This window comes from Sycon ciliatum, chromosome 5 (assembly GCF_964019385.1).
Source record: "Sycon ciliatum chromosome 5, ocSycCili1.1, whole genome shotgun sequence".
Lineage (NCBI taxonomy): Eukaryota > Metazoa > Porifera > Calcarea > Leucosolenida > Sycettidae > Sycon > Sycon ciliatum.
In genome coordinates, this window is record NC_088647.1 from 8150404 (window position 1) to 8167462 (window position 17059).

Below are 17059 nucleotides of genomic sequence, written 5' to 3' on the forward strand. Positions count from 1 at the left end.
AGTGCCTTGTTTATTTCTCAGTACCTCCAACCATAGCCTTGACCCTTTTATCCTCAGGATCAGTGTAGTTGTTGGAACGAGGTGTCCGACTCGACAATGTATTTGTTTACATTTTAATACATGTTTATTGTTCCTCCTTTGCTGTGTTGTTTTAGAAAATCGTGGACTAACAGTTTGCAGTCATTGAACTACCTCCAAAAGTTGTATCGGCATCAACAGGGTTACGATTTCAGTGCAATAATGCAGGATGACCTTATCACGATAACCCATGATTATAAACCATTATAAACACAGAATCAACGAAAACATCTTCGACACGCACCTGGTTACATTTCTCAAATAAATCTGAAATATCTGAAAAGCAAGACAATTTTATGACAGAGTCATGAAATTCTGCTACAGCAACATGCACAGAATGACCTCCGTATAAAATATCACCACGGTCCACCACTACTCACATGTTTCCCCGCAGAAGAACATGCTAGTGCCATCAATGCGTATAATACGGTATTGATATGATGTGAAGGCCATCATTTACATATTAATATAGGGCATTCCATTGATTGGTGACAGAAAAAACAAAAGAAATTATAGCAATAAAAACTGCTTTATGGCAGTTTTCTAAAAAAGGTTATTGTGTTCTAGTCCCATGGACCCCGTCTAAAAAGTAAGAAATTAACGAAATGTGATAGCTGAAAATTAAAATTTCACACAAAACCTCACAATAATTACACACAGAATGAAAAGCTACATGAAGAAGACCTTTTCCCCATCGTGATCCTCTTTCCTATGCATGCATGTTGCCAATTGTTGGTGCAGTACAAGTCTGGTGTTGAAAGCAGCATTTCAAGTGTTGTGATTATTGTGAGGTTTTGTGTGAAATTTTAATTTTCAGCTATCACATTTCGTTAATTTCTTACTTTTTAGACGGGGTCCATGGGACTAGAACACAATAACCTTTTTTAGAAAACTGCCATAAAGCAGTTTTTATTGCTATAATAGTTAGTGTATCTCCGTATGTAAGCGTACGGCGTCTGCTGCATAAAAGCTGCTGCGCATTTCTGTTTAGATGAGATTTTGATAATAACGAGCTATTCAACCTCCAGGTGTGCACCGGAGAGAAAGTCAGTTATTTTGCCGTTTCTTCTTTCACTAATAATTATATCTCAGGTGTGTACCTGAAAGAAGTAGAATAAAAGTAATTCTTGTTGATTTCACCGCGCCTACCACTCGGCTACCGTTACAGTAGTTTGTTTCTCCGCCTAGCTTCTACCAGTATTGTGAGACGATTTTTCCCTGATGATAGTCTCAAGAAAATCGATTAGGAACATCAATTTTACCTACATGTATTCTCATTGATCATTTCGTAATGTCCGCATCGCTTATTCCGGTATTATTAATACACACAATAACATGACATGACAGCGTATAGAGTATATCGCACAAACCGCATAATTATAATTGTATACCATGCAGTAAACATCAGCGGTACGGCGGACTCGAGATACAACAGTGCAACGAATACAATGCCATCAGCGAGAAGGCCTTTCACACTTGAGGACTTGTGCTTTGTGACAGTGAGAGACGACCTCAGATCGAGATCCCTACCATTTGCAGAAATCCTGAAAACACGTGGTAAGAAGTTATTTTGCCGCTCTACATCCTCTGCTTGCGCTGTCTTCTTCTCCTGAGGTTGCGTGGAGACAAATGGTTGGCCACAATAATCTTTTCTGATAGCACTTGGCTGTAGGCCTTGCATTACAATCGTCCACGACGAACTGCATTCCACGTACCGTCGTTCATCAAGAGTTTGCGGACGATATCGTTCTCGAGGCCTCTGGGAGTCAAGCTGTGGTGTGCACCTCTCTAAGCACCGCCATCACCAATCTGTCAACTTGGCTTGAGGACCGTGGCCTTATTAAGCTGAACCAGACGAAGACTCAGGTCTTGCATATAACACCTCGTGGTGGGCAGCAGAATGCAGAACCGCTCCAGATCCGTTGCGACGGGAAACTGCTAACAATTGTGTCACAGGCTCGCTACCTTGGTGTTATTGTTGATAATGACCTCTCCTGGGATGGCCACGTCGACCACACCATTCGCCAAGTTCGACGCTCCATTGGTGCGCTATGGCGCTCACGTCAAAGCTTGACAGTCTCCTCGAAGAAGCTATTTTATCATGCAATGATCATGTCCAGACTAACATACGCATCCAATGCAATCTATCCGTCTCTGATGGCCAGAAACATGGACGCCCTCACTCGAATGACGAAAGCTGCAATCCGTGCCTTCTTTGGCTTTCCACCGTGGACTTCCACTGCAGGGCTCTGCGAGAGACTCTGTCTTCCTACCCTCGAGGACGCCCTGGCAGCGAAAATCCCAATATTCGTTCGCCGCTGCATTCATGGCCGTTCAAGTGTCCTGTTTAGGAATTACTACGCCAGAACACAGAGTGATCGCACCCGTGGAGCTGACCAAAACCTATTGCAGGTAGATCTACCCTTCTGGCCCGGTCCTTCTGGTCGAGGTACGATCCAGTTCATTGGTGCCATTCTCTGGAACAAGACACCGCCCATGATGCGCTGTGAACCTTGTCACGCTCATTTCTGTGCTCTCTCGAAAGCGTCCAAGTATTCAAAATAGGTCACTTTTTTATCTGGTCACCAATGGTCAATCCTTCGGTCAGTTACGTTTTCGGTTTTCAACAGGGTTCTTTTTCCCGCAGATCTATTTGTAACCTATTCAGTTACTGACCTTCGGTGACTTCTTTCACTTGTGATTTTTTTCTCCTCCCCTCCCCATTACTATTATTATTATTATTATTAAATTTGTCATGTCGCTCGCATGTATAAAAGAAGGCGCCATCGCCTGTTTGTGTTGCGACTTTAAATAAAACTCAACAACAACAACAACAACAACAACAACAACAACTGTACGTGCTTCACCAGGAAAGTAAGACACGCGCTGCTGAGCACTCAAATCGACTTCGTCCTGCGTCCATGAGAAATTCTAGTTCTTTTCGAGCCTGTCCATATGTGTACAGCACAGTTTAATATACAGGTGAAATCCTGATAATTCGAACCTCAAAATGCCAGGGAAAAATTTCTAATTATCCGGACATTCTAATTATCCAAACATGAACCCACAACACAATAATTATGTATGTCAAAATGCTCTCACGGTCACGCAGATTTGCGCTATAGACCTAAGACACAAATTTTACGGACACTGAACTGACCGGCACGGCCTGCTCGTGCAAACTGAACTGACCGGCACGGCCTGCTCGTGCAAACTGAACTGACCGGCACGGCCTGCTCGTGCAAACTGAACTGACCGGCACGGCCTGCTCGTGCAAACTGAACTGACCGGCACGGCCTGCTCGTGCAAACTGAACTGACCGGCACGGCCTGCTCGTGCAAACTGAACTGACCGGCACGGCCTGCTCGTGCAAACTGAACTGACCGGCACGGCCTGCTCGTGCAAACTGAACTGACCGGCACGGCCTGCTCGTGCAAACTGAACTGACCGGCACGGCCTGCTCGTGCAAACTGAACTGACCGGCACGGCCTGCTCGTGCAAACTGAACTGACCGGCACGGCCTGCTCGTGCAAACTGAACTGACCGGCACGGCCTGCTCGTGCAAACTGAACTGACCGGCACGGCCTGCTCGTGCAAACTGAACTGACCGGCACGGCCTGCTCGTGCAAACTGAACTGACCGGCACGGCCTGCTCGTGCAAACTGAACTGACCGGCACGGCCTGCTCGTGCAAACTGAACTGACCGGCACGGCCTGCTCGTGCAAACTGAACTGACCGGCACGGCCTGCTCGTGCAAACTGAACTGACCGGCACGGCCTGCTCGTGCAAACTGAACTGACCGGCACGGCCTGCTCGTGCAAACTGAACTAACCAGTACAGTGAACAGCTGTACAGTGAACTTGGAATTACACTTTGCTAACTCCGAATTATCACCAATTTATCAGCACAAATCCCACACATTTTCTATGCAAGTCACTTAGTGGAATCTGTGGGACTCCCAATTTACCGGACATGTCCAGTTCGAGGTTCGAATTATCAGAATTTTTTATGTGGGAATCGTATTGATAGAAATCGGTCCTGGAAAAACTTCTAATTAAGCGGTATGTTCGAATTAAGCCATATTCGAATTATCAGGATTCCTGTATAATTATTTTTTCAAGCATTTCACTCTGAAAACACACCTCTCTGTAGATAAACCTTGTTATACATACGAGTTCACTGTTTCCGAACACAGTGTCCATGGTGTCCTCCACCTGGTTTCATGCTGTCATACTAACAACATGTACACACCAGTATGATTACGAACAGACCAGTACATGTACTCATGATACTAGTAGTGCATCATTGATGCCAACGCACCCAGTTACTCCCATTCATCCTGGGAAGCTACTTCCAACCGCGCTGCTAACGCGAAGAAAAAGAAGTATCGTCAGGCCTCCGAGGACCTCCGTGGGTCGTTCACACCACTGGTTTGTTCCACGGATGGGGTGCTACATCGCGAATACGCCAGCTATCAGAAGCGACTTGCTGGTCGCCTCGCCCTCAAGTGGGACAAGCCATTTTCTATCATCATGGCTTGGGTGCGAGTTCGCAGCCAATTTGCTGTGATCCATGCAGTCGACCTCCGGCTACGCGGGTCTAGAAGGCGCCTGACAGGCCTGTCGACGCAGGATGGTGCTGGGGTAGGCATCGGCCATTGAAAACTGAATTCCGTCCGTTTTACGTGGAATTTCTTGGAGTTTCCCAATGTATTGTACTTGAATAAAATTCTATTTTAACTTTCATGGTATCTCAATTATTTTTGTCACGTCTACATGACTTTATTTTGCCCGTAAAAGAGGCCGTTACCCCGTAAAAAAAAAAAAAAATGATACTAGTACCTGGAAGTCAGCCCGCAGAGGACATCGCGAGCTGCAAAAGTGCTGGACAGCCAGAAAAGGACACCAACGCGAAAACCAGTACCAACATGCGAGAGTGTTAGAAATTTTTTTAACAGCAAATATCGTGTCGTTCCCGAAGGATGGTGAAGCAAGAAGCAAGGATGGTGAAGCAAGGAAAAAAATTGTAACATGGAATTTGGACAAACGACGAGGAGACAATAATTTGATAACCGCAATCAATAAGACAAGCTGAATTATGCAATGAATATAACTAAATGCGCACTCATATCACAACCATGGGGACGAATCATGTATTCCAGAACGTTTTCTTGTCACAATTATCAATGGAATTCGTGACTAAAGAGAATGATGAAACTACAATAGGATTTATACACTTGGAGTGGAACAGCGAGGATACAAGCATAGTAAGAAAAATAGCACAAACCTAGGAACAATTTGCACAGGTAATAAACTATAGGTGAGGTGAGAAATGATAGGAAATTCAGCAAGTGCAGTGTGACAATGGACATGCATTTGCAAGTGTGTGTGAGTGCGAATTTACTGGAATAGCGTAAGTGCGGTGACATTTTCTTTTTGTTTACAAAGATTTGGATCACGAATGCGAATGTAGACTGCTTCTAGAACTTTCAACTGCTTGAAACTACTTGCAGAACGAACAACACTGAACCAAGAATCATCATAACTTTCACGACACACGGGGTTAGACAACAAATGCAATTTAATTGCCGATGTATTCTTCTTCTTCTCACCGCCTCTGCCTTCACTTGGTTTCTGACCGCCACCGTCCTTCACACCATCTGCACCATCATCGTCATCATCGTCATCGTCCTCTTCATCATCGCTGCCACCTTCACCTGTCGTCGGCTCTCCCAGCAACTGACCACCGAGTTCATCATCGTCACTGCACACGTCGCTTCCACACTCCTCCTCCAGCTGCCCTCGCGTTCTCTTCCTGACCGGTCTTCCCTTGCCATTGCAAAACACCTGACAGTCGTTAACTCTTCCGATGGCATCATCCATATCCGGAGAGTTTCGTTGCATCTTTCCAGTCACCTCTGCAAACCGAGCTGCCGCCAGCCGTTTGCTCCTTCTCAGCTTTGGTGAGTTGCGGTTGTCTGCGTCCGGCGTACCGGTACTCGCTGATAATGAAGATAAGACACAGTGTTCGTCTTTGTTTACATTAATGTTTGTTCCCAATTTCTGCGTGCTGTGTTGGTTTTTCCGAGACACCGTTTGTGGAGCAGAAGCCTCTGCCGGAACGGACAGTGGAGTCGGGTGCTTACGTGGTCGGCCACGCTTTGGTCGGGAGGACCTAGCCGCCTGTGACAATAGTGAGAGCGGCACGTGTTGTTTGATACGTTCGGACAGATGTTGAAGGGTCCTACCAACATACCGACTACCACATTGTCGGCATTCAAAGTAGTAAATGAGGTGACTCAATTGTAGGGTTGGTAGGACATCCTTCAACATCGTGAACGAACGGGATCGTAGTGAACACGGTAACCACATTGGTGGCAAAGTAGGTTTTCTCCACTAGGGATTTCACCACACGGGCCGTGTCCCTCGACTCTTTCCCTTTCCAGGGCAAGCAAAGAAATACGCGGCACGGCAACGGTCCGATAGCTCGTTCCTTAACAACAGGTGTAGTTGTTAGAAGCTTGTCGAGGAGCTGCTGCGGGTAGCCATTCTTCACAAATACGGAGCGTAGAAAATCAAGTTCCTGTTGTAGCTTTGTTGGTGAACATATGCGTTGTGCCCTATTTACAAGGTTACGAACTATTAGTTTGACTTGTACTGGGAAGAGCAGGACGAGTCAAACATCATGTACTGCCCGGTGAAAGTGGGTTTACGGTATACTGTAGTCAATACACCAGTCTGGGTCTTTTCGACTAACACATCCAGAAAGTGCTATTTTTCTTACTATGCTTGTATCCTCGCTGTTCCACTCCAAGTGTATAAATCCTATTGTAGTTTCATCATTCTCTTTAGTCACGAATTCCATTGATAATTGTGACAAGAAAACGTTCTGGAATACATGATTCGTCCCCATGGTTGTGATATGAGTGCGCATTTAGTTATATTCATTGCATTATTAAGATTATTGTCTCCACGTCGCCTTTTTACAAGCTGAATTGACATTTGTGTATACTTTATTCATGCAATGCAAAACGGTGGAGACAATGTGCAATAAAACGATGAAAATAGGAGGAAATAGTGTAGAAAAAGAATCCTTATTTTTCTCTACAATATTTTCTCCTATTTTCATCGTTTTATTGCACATTGTCTCTACCGTTTTGCATTGCATGAATAAAGTATACACAAATTTCGATTCAGCTTGTCTTCTTGATTGCGGGTATCAGTGGATTTTTGGAATCTTTGGAATTCTTTGGAATTGGCACCAATGTCCATCCGTTATTCGCGAATTGTCGTTATACCCGCAGTCGTTATTAGCAAAGTTGACTGTACTGATCAAAAGCTTTCGAAGGACAGGTGTATCGAAATTCGAAGCAAACTTGTAGCAAACTAATGAATCCCGCTCAGTGCAATTCTCAACAAGAGGCAGACGCTAGCTGTATGCGAACTATACCTGTGATCATTGAAATCAGACCTAAATTGGATATTTGGCGCCCTCAACTTACACGGCCCTGGACACCCCAAAAGTGGCATGAATGCTTCTGAACGCCACGCTACACATGTACAAGTACATACTCAGTGATGGACTGGGAACTGGTAGACTCTACAGGGTGCCAGCTTTGCACTTGGAGTCGGATTTCAGTGAGCGCAACTCAGGCCCGTAGCAGCCCCATTTTGGTTGGTCCGGCAAGATCCGACTTCGATGCTCCCCCCCCCCCCCCCCCCCCCCCCTGAGCCCACACTCATACATATGCCGGTACATGTACAAAATGTACATGATTGTACTTCGAAGCAGAGAGCCCTACACATACACAACGCTGAGCCTGGGAAACATTGGCCGCCATCCTACTTGCGTCAATGACCACTCAGGGCCATATTGAAGTGTCACAGCAAGCCAGAATTATGATAAGATGACTCTCACAAACGATATTCAGCATCGATTAACTCTTTTCATCATTATCTCAATCAATATCTGTACTGATGTGTGATGAGAACTCTCAGCTACTTTTTTTTTTTGAATGAGTCAAACGTCATGCACAGTTTCTGTGCCCGTGTCACCTCCCGGTATGTGTAGGGCTCCCTGCTTCGAAGTACATACATAGTCATTGTATCAAGAGTGCATAACCCCCCGTGTACTCTTGATTGTACATGTACATGCATGTAATCGTGACCATGCAGAGTGACATAGGGCGAGAAAAGGAAGAAGGACGTTCGGCATGAGTCAGGAAAAAGGGCATCAGCATGTTGTGTCCGCCCAAACAGAACTTGTTGAAGCCTATGAAGGCATAGCAACCGTATTTAAATGCATGTGATAAAAGAACCAGAATGGACCTTTGGAGGAGGAGAAAGGATATTGCAATGGAATATCTTTGGTACAAACATGTCCCATGTGCACCGAGTGTTATCCTGCTGACAGCATACACTATATGTAGGGTAAAAATCACACCTGCATGCCGAGTGTAGGCCTGACCTATACCATGTATACAGCCCACAACCGTCTATCAATACAAGGCGGCAGGCGCACGGTCATGGCTGGCAGTAAGGCTCTCAGTTTATGGCGTGCACAACACACACAACAAGAAAGGCTCACCGAAGCATTTGCTCTCATTCTAGTACCTGGAAGTCAGCCCCCCCCCCCCCCAAAACCGACACATCCTCCTCTGCCACTGATTTGGGTGCTGTACAGTACATGTACTTACTGCTGCCTTTGCTTCTAGATGCCAGTATAATTATGTGGAGCGAGAAAAGAAAAGAGAGAAAAAAATGAACGCGTCAAAAACCGTCAGCAACAACAGCCACAAACGGATACATGCGCACAGAAATGGACAAGAGCAGAAAGCAGAGGACATCGCCAGCTGCAAAAGTGCTGGACAGCCAGAAAAGGACACCAACGCGAAAACCAGTACCAACATGCGAGAGTGTTAGAAATTTTTTTAACAGCAAATTATCGTGTCGTTCCCGAAGGGAACTCACGACGGCCGCTAACAACAGGTGAAACCTAGCGGCAGATACAACGCCTAAGCTAAAGAGTGCTAGAAGCGTAAAAGAGAGAAACTCGTTGGCTCATGAGATTCACGACACAAGTAATACATTTTATATACTGGTAAGTCGTGAAACACAGAGGCTAAGATGAGAACAGAAAATCGAGAAAAAAATGATAAACACAAAACTAAGCCCCACATTGCATTGCTACATGTACATAGAATGGCATAACAAAAACACAGCTCAGCTCACTCCAGATTCCACGGGCGCCTGGCCACGTGCTCCGGCCCGTCGGTACGGAAAAGTGTAAATGCACCCATGCATGAGAGCGAGACTCTTATCCCGTGGTGGACGGGGGCGAGGTGCTGCACCTTTCTGCTCGCTTCAAAGACACTTGCAGCTTACTGCCATCACTCAAGATCCAGCCATTCATTGTCGAAATGGCTTGTGATGCCGACTGACGGTTGGCGAAACTCACGAAACCTACAAGAAAGATCACAAGAAGCGGTACAAAGGAAGCAACCAGGAAGAAAAAAGAGGCAAAATAAGAAGACAACCTGGTATAAACTACAGAGACTATTATTACAGCAGAGTGCTGATTATCCCAATGTGAACTATCCGAACAATCACTTATCCGAAATGCCTCTCAGCTCTGAATTGAAGGAATAATGCGACAGATTTTGTTGATCAGTCTCCCTACCCGCAGACCCTTTCAAAGACGTGCACAGGAAGTACGGCAATAGTTTGTCTTGAAAAGGTATCCCTGAGCCATCATTTTGAAGAGCTTAAGTGCGTGGATTACCTCAAGCGCTGTCAAAGAACATAAACAATAATGTAAACATGAGGGAATATGCGTGTTGAATGCGTGCCTGAACCATTATCCAAAGCCTATGTAGAGGGCCTTGCACCCGGATCATCACCACCCTACAGTCCACCCACACGCTAGGGCTAAAAACAAGGACAATGAACAATTGCCAGAGTATTTTTTCGTGGAGATGAGAAAGATATGCACGATGAGTGAAAAGAGCATTAACAAACCTTCCTGAACATAACCAATGTTACGTGCAAACATGAACAGACTTCAACATTAATTTTGTAGAATTTGTTCTATTCTTCAATGACCCTCGGCACTATACAACAAAGAATTAATAGAATTAAATAAAGAGAATATTGGAAAATTGAAAAAAACACGTAACTCTAATAGATCAGTCGCGGAAGTGAAGTGCCTGAAAAGAGAAAAATTCGCCAGACCCACCAGGACTCGAACCCGGGACCTTGCTCGTCATGAGCAATGCTCTAACCACTGAGCTATGGGACCAGACTGAACCTAGAAGGCGCTGACAAGTTTTTCACTCCAAAGGCAGCTCACAACACGTGCCACACATACTGATGGCACTTGGGTCTTTTCCCTCCCCCAGGAGACCAACCACGGTCAGTTTCTGGACTCTACCAGAAGTGAAAGAAAGTGATCAATTTTTAAAGGGGGGGGGGGGGAAGAGACCCAAGTGCCAGCAGTATGTGTGGCACGTGTTGTGAGCTGCCTTTGGAGTGAAAAACTTGTCAGCGCCTTCTTGGTTCAGCCTGGTCCCATAGCTCAGTGGTTAGAGCATTGCTCGTGACAAGCAAGGTCCCGGGTTCGAGTCTTGGTGGGTCTGGCGAATTTTTCTCTTTTCAGGCAGTTCACTTCCGCGACAGATCTGTTGAATTTGAAGTTCTCCCAATCCTTTAAAAAACTATAATAGAGTTTTGTAAAAAAAAGAAAGAAAGAAAACGACAACACTTTAACATAGGTGAGAAATGATTTTAAAACTGCTAAAACTCAGACACAGAAGCTGCCAGTTGTTTACAAACGCGTGCAACACATCAGGAAACACTGGTCACGCGTTCACCAGGTGTGGCACCAAACAAGTGCAACGATGGCACATTCTCCTTCTCTACACATAGTTCTGGATCTAATTTACCAATATACAGAGTAGGCAACGAGGCCAGACAATAGCACAGGGCTGTATATTGTTCTGAGTTCTGTTTCAGTTTTAGTACTTCTTAAAATAGTTTCTCATCTATGTTGAAGTGTTGTCTTTTTTCTCAGATGGTGAAGCGAGGAAAAAAAAAGTAACAAGGAATTTGGACAAACGGCGAGGAGACAATAATTTGATAACCGCAATCAATAAGACGAGCTGGATCGACATTTGTGTATACTTTATTCATGCAATACAAAACGGTGGAGTGGAAAGCCGTTGGTTAGCGCTATCGAGCAGTGCTCAAGCTGACTCTCATGTCGTGGAATGTCTCAGTACTCCTTGTCAGCTTTGTGCTAGATTGTGCACATCTGACCATTCATAATCTGGTTTAGTTGGTGGACTCGATCGCATAACTAACTGTTACTTGCGCCCACATTTTTCCATGTTACAATTTTTTCTTCTTTCTTTCTTTTTTACAAACTCTATATAGTTATGCATTTTCCAAATTTCCAACATCCCCTGTACTATCCTGAAGAGAAGGGAAAGAAAACATTTGATAGATGAAAACAAGTGTCCACTTGATTGTGTGAATTCAAGTGCGTCTTTGCATACGAAGGTATAGATCGCGAAACTTGAAAAGACCCAAGTGCCACGTGTCGTGAACTGCCTTTGGAGTGAAAAACTTGTCAGCGCCTTCTAGGTTCAGCCTGGTCCCGTAGCTCAGATATATAGAATTAGTTCTCGATTTTGGTGTACAATCAACTTTGCGTATAACGACACCCGGCGGGGCATCAGAAAAGTGTCGTCACTCGCAAAGTGTCCTTATACCCCAAGTGTACAGGTAGGCTGGACTTTGCTCTGGGCATGGAAATTCTGTCATTATTCGCGAATTGTCGTTATACCCGCAGTCGTTATTAGCGAAGTTGACTGTACTGGTCAAAATCTTTCGAAGGACAGGTATATCGAAATTCGAAGCAAACTTGTAGCAAACTAATGAATCCCGCTCAGTGCAATTCTCAACAAGAGGCAGACGCTAGCTGTATGCGAACTATACCTGTGATCATTGAAATCAGACCTAAATTGGATATTTGGCGCCCTCAACTTGCACGGCCCTTGACACCCCAAAAGTGTCATGAATGCTTCTGAACGCCACGCTACACATGTACGTACTCAGTGATGTACTGGGAACTAGTACAGGGTGCCAGCTTTGCACTTTGGGTCGGATTTCAGTGAGCGCAACTGTACATGTCCCATGTGCACCGAGTACTGTACATTATTATCCTGCTGACAGCATACACGTACATGTAGGGTAGAAATCACACTTGCATGCCGAGTGTAGGCCTGACCTATACAGCCCACAACCATCTACGAATACAAGGCGACATGCACGCGATCATGGTTCGTAGTACATCTGTCAGTCTACGGCACGCACAACACACACAACAAGAAAGGCTCACCGAAGCATTGGCTCTGATATGTGTACTTATCGATGAAAACCTTGGCACTGACAACTTCACCAAAGTTTAAGAACAGCTGGCAGAGGTGAAAATCCATAAAGTAAGCGGGAAGATTGTTGATATATATGTTGCAGCCTTCCGGTCCTGCATACAACAAGAAGAAAGTAAGGAATGAAGTGGAGATGACGTTTCGCATAATACAGTACTTCCCCACATATAAGCGCATGGGCTTATATGTGAACATTTGCCACAAAAAAGATCTTTTTGCTGTGTGAACATGTTCGGATAGGAGCTCATGCACTTACGTGTGCACTAAAGGGTTGTCTGTGTCCTAAACAACGGTGTTACCACAATGCTCAGCTGTATATTCAGCTCCCGGTTGTTTCACCAATAGTGTTCACCTATAAGCGCAGGCGCTTATTAAGGAGGGGGGGGGGGGTGCGCTTATGTCCGGACATAAGCGCATGCGCCTCTATGTGCGGAAGTATGGTAACAACGACCCCGTAAAGTTAAGTAAAGATGACCCAGGCGTATACCGCACACTGGTGCGAAGTATTGCCGCATACCTGGGCAGTGCGGCATTTCCGGGGGAGGGGGATGGGTGCAATGTGCTAATTGCAGAGCTTGCGTTTCCATAAGCAGACATACCATGTTTGCATGCAGTGTCCACACTGGCACACCACACCTCACTTGATCCAGTGTCAGCATACGCGTTGTGCTTGTTCAAGACAAATGCTAGCCGTGTTCCGTCTATTATTTTCTACACACCTCACAAAATACTTATAGCAGCTCACTGTGTAACGATGCAGTAACCATGGCAACAGAGACAAGAGATAGGGATTTCTGGGGGAAGTCCTGTAGCTGTTGCTGTCCTGCAGTCGAAAGCGGCGGAACCAATGGCTCAAGAACTCCATGACTTTCCAGGATGCAGTCCCTTGAGGCGTTATTTTGCAGGAGTGTCAAACACGAATTCATTAATGTTTCATTTTCTTTCCTTGTTGGCCATTCCAAAGCATCCTGTACTCTTCCTGTACAGCCTCCTAGAACACAACAACTTTTCTGATGACCTCCACTTGTGTATGCTTTTGTTTGAAACGTGCAGCAGCTGATATGTTGCTCCCGTTCACCTCCGTCCGGTCAACAACCATCAGTTTGAAACTTCACAGCTTGTTGAAAAACACCGTGATCCCAGTGTAGAAGATCCCAGGTTGATCATAACAGCTGCTCCAGAGTTACAGCAGCTGTGCTGGCTTTGGTGTATACACGGAATGTAACGGTATAGCGGTAGTACCCGGTACCAAATGTAAATAAGCTACCAAGAGTGTGGAACTCTGCATGCAGGGTCTCCGGCGGCGAAACTCACATTACGTATTCCAAGTACGATTAATTTTGTACTACTGTCGTGGACATGGAAATCCAGTCGATTGACGGGGGCCGGCACCCTCAGAGCGTACAGAACGTGACGTCGTTGCATGCAGTGCACATGTTGTAATTGATCCGATGCGACCAGCAGCGCATACATGCATGTGTTTACTGCTTACCTACGGCTGCATGGCCAGCACTCTGTGTGCGTTCGTGTGTGTGTGTGTGTGTGGGGGGGGGGGGTGTGATGGGGAGAAGGAGAGAATTGCTTACCTCGCATTTGAGGTTGGTGTGCAGCTGGGTTGGGGATACACATCAATGGCGGTCGTGGCACTGCTACAATAGGAGCTACGAACGCGGCTGCTGCTGCTGCTGCTGCTGTTGCTGCAATTCCACAGCACATGTGTACACATACATGCGTGCGCACACACACACATGTACACATACACACATATACATACACACATACACAAACACACAAACACCCACACACACATTATACAAACACAAACACACAAACACACACATACACACAAACACACACACGCACACGCACACACACACACACACACACACACACACACACACACACACACACACACACACACACACACACACACACACAAACAGACAAACACACACTAACACACAAAAAAACATGCGCACAGAAAGAAAGGGGGTAAGTGATCGAACATTACTAATGTCATCACGTGTATCACTATTGCTATACATAAGCAGTCAAATATATAAATAGGTGGAGTGGAGGTAATACGCGATGAATAATATCATGTGCGCAATCACATCACAGACATGGCAACCAAAGTAGTCTACTGTTTTACCCTGCAACTGAGGTGGTAGGTTCTGGTGAAGACTGATGTTGGCGCGACATTCCTGAGACTTGTCAAGCGCCATTTCCCAGAAGGATCTGCCCTCAGAAAAATATTTAACAAAAACACGCTCAAAGTCAGCTACAGCTGTTCGCCTAACTTAGCCTCGATAGTCAAGGGCCACAACGCCAAAGTCCTCAGACAGCCGGAAGAAAAGAGATGTAACTGCCGTATCAAAGCAAACTGCCCACTCAACGGGGACTGCAACGCCAGCGAGATAGTGTACGAAGCTACAGTGGACTCCAATCTCAGCCGGAAGAAGTATATCGGCATCTCCGAAACCCCGTTCAAACTCCGGTTCAACAACCACACGTCATCGTTCCGGAATGCCCCACACAGAAACAGCACAGAATTGTCAAAGCATGCATGGGCATTGAAGGAGGCAGGTGAAGACGTCAACATCTCGTGGAGAATCAGGCAGAGATCCAGCGCCTACAAAAGAACCTCGAAGCGGTGCAACCTATGCCTATCGGAGAAGATCGCCATAATGAAGAGTGACAAGGCATCGCTCCTCAACACCAGATGCAGCCTGGTCACAAAATGTCGCCACAGCACCAAGTACCTCCTATCGGAGGTGACCTGAACTGTAGACTGCGCTTGCTATCTGTTACACATACACAGAACTCCTGCTATCTAATGTGCATGCATCCTACTGCCACACTTCACTTTATGCACACCACCCGGCCTGCGCGATTGGTCACACCACCACACTTGCCACACTTATCTTCACCTGTGATTCCCACCTAGACTGGCCAGCGTGCTTCTTTTCTCCACCTGTGATTCCCACCTAGGGTGCGTCTTTTCTGGTATGTACAGGGATACTGATGTGAGAGAAGAGTAAGTTGCCTGAAGAGTGCTTTTGCACGAAACTCAGAGTAGCGACACTGAGAAACTTGGAGATCCTTTGTGTCTGAGTGTATATATATATATATATATATATACTCATATATACATACACACACACACACAAACACAAACACACACAAACACACACACACATAAACACAGACACACACACACCTTTGAAACGAGAGAGCTTGAAAGCTCAGGGCCCTACGCAATGCTTTTTTGCCTAGCTTATGATGCATGATTATTGGAACGGATGGAAATGTCTGGAGCGGTCTGGAGTCGACGGAATGCCTCTTCCGACGTTTCCTGCGACCGGCGCCGACGCGCCCATTCACGCTTATTTCGGGGGCAACAGGATCTCTCTTCCAAAGTCTCCTATGACCGGTGATGACTATTTGCATCGCGTTTTCTTTGTACCCGCCTGGATGCCTTCTCAGCGGTATTTTGCTGCCGACGCATCCTATCACGAATTCGACGGTTCTCCAACTGATGACGTCTTTGCTCCTTCGTTTCATGTTTTTCATGAACACAGCGACACTCGAGGCAGCCAGACGCCGTCAACCATTTCTTGTTCCCCGTTTTGTGTGTGTGTGTGCGTGTGTGTGTGTGTGTGTGTGCACGTGCGCTCGCGTATGTGTGCATGTGTCTGCATGTGTGTGTGCCTTCAGGCACGTGTGCGTGCTTGTGTTGGGGAAAAGGAGAGAGTTGCTTACCTTGCTGTTGAGGTTGGTATGCAGCTGGGTTGGGGTTACCCATCAAGGACGGTGGAGCTACGCCAGTGGATGCTGCTGCTGCAAGAGCTGCTGCAATACCACAGCACATTTGCATACATACATGCGTGCACACACACACACACACACACTCACACACACACACACACACACACACACACACACACACACACACACACACACACACACACACACACACACACATACACAAACACACACACACACACACACACTCACACACATACACACATAAACACACACACATGCCCCCCCCCACACACACGCACGCATACACACACACACACACACACACACACACACACACACACACACACACACACACACACACACACACACACACACACACACACACACACATGCCGCACACCTTGGAAATAATTTGACCTCCTGATGCCCATCGCCGGAGGCGATGATAGTGATGCTACATCAGGCACCATAGCAACTTGTGCTGGGATTGCACCATTCCACAGCTGGCAAGTCTGAAGTAATGACCACCACTACTCAGCTTTGTCTACACAGCACAGCTACTTGAAGTTGCTTTTCTGGCCAGTGAATCCCTACTTTTTGATCCTTTTGGTCCTATTTCCCCTTTATCTCCCGCACACACATCACACCACCTATGCACCAGTTGTTGATAACCACCCAGGAGAATGAAAGAAAATCAGGAGGAAAAAGAGAAGAAGGACGTGTGTGACAATAATCGTCGGCAATCAAAACCGCAACCTCTCGATTGGA

At 46.0% G+C, this 17059-nt stretch overlaps 2 protein-coding genes across 2 annotated transcripts in view; both read right to left on the bottom strand.

Moving 5' to 3' along the window:
- Positions 1-8744: 8744 nt before the first annotated feature.
- LOC135816768 (CUGBP Elav-like family member 3-B) lies at positions 8745-14748 on the bottom strand. The gene is made up of 4 exons (XM_065329869.1): positions 14676-14748; positions 14110-14220; positions 12475-12618; positions 8745-9539 (listed from the first exon to the last, which is right to left on the bottom strand). The coding sequence occupies exons 1-4, from the start codon at positions 14746-14748 to the stop codon at positions 9394-9396; spliced, it is 474 nt and encodes a 157-aa protein (XP_065185941.1). The 3' UTR covers positions 8745-9393.
- A 75-nt stretch (positions 14749-14823) lies between these two features.
- The window catches only part of LOC135816769 (CUGBP Elav-like family member 6), a 25071-nt gene continuing 22835 nt past the window's right edge, over positions 14824-17059 (bottom strand). The window contains exons 6-7 of the mRNA XM_065329870.1: positions 16286-16375; positions 14824-14924 (exon numbers count right to left, since the gene is read on the bottom strand). Of these exons, the coding sequence (XP_065185942.1) occupies positions 14824-14924; positions 16286-16375 (191 nt within the window). The remainder of the gene's footprint in view (positions 14925-16285; positions 16376-17059) is intronic.

Bases quoted from the DNA above. Each gene is read 5' to 3' on its own strand.
- LOC135816768 (XM_065329869.1), bottom strand. From the start codon at position 14,748: ATGGCGCTTGACAAGTCTCAGGAATGTCGCGCCAACATCAGTCTTCAC. The intron at 14,221-14,675 runs GTAAAACAGTAG...GTGGAATTGCAG, and splicing joins CCTACCACCTCAGTTGCAGG to CAACAGCAGCAGCAGCAGCA. The intron at 12,619-14,109 runs GTAAGCAATTCT...TGTTGTATGCAG, and splicing joins ACACCAACCTCAAATGCGAG to GACCGGAAGGCTGCAACATA.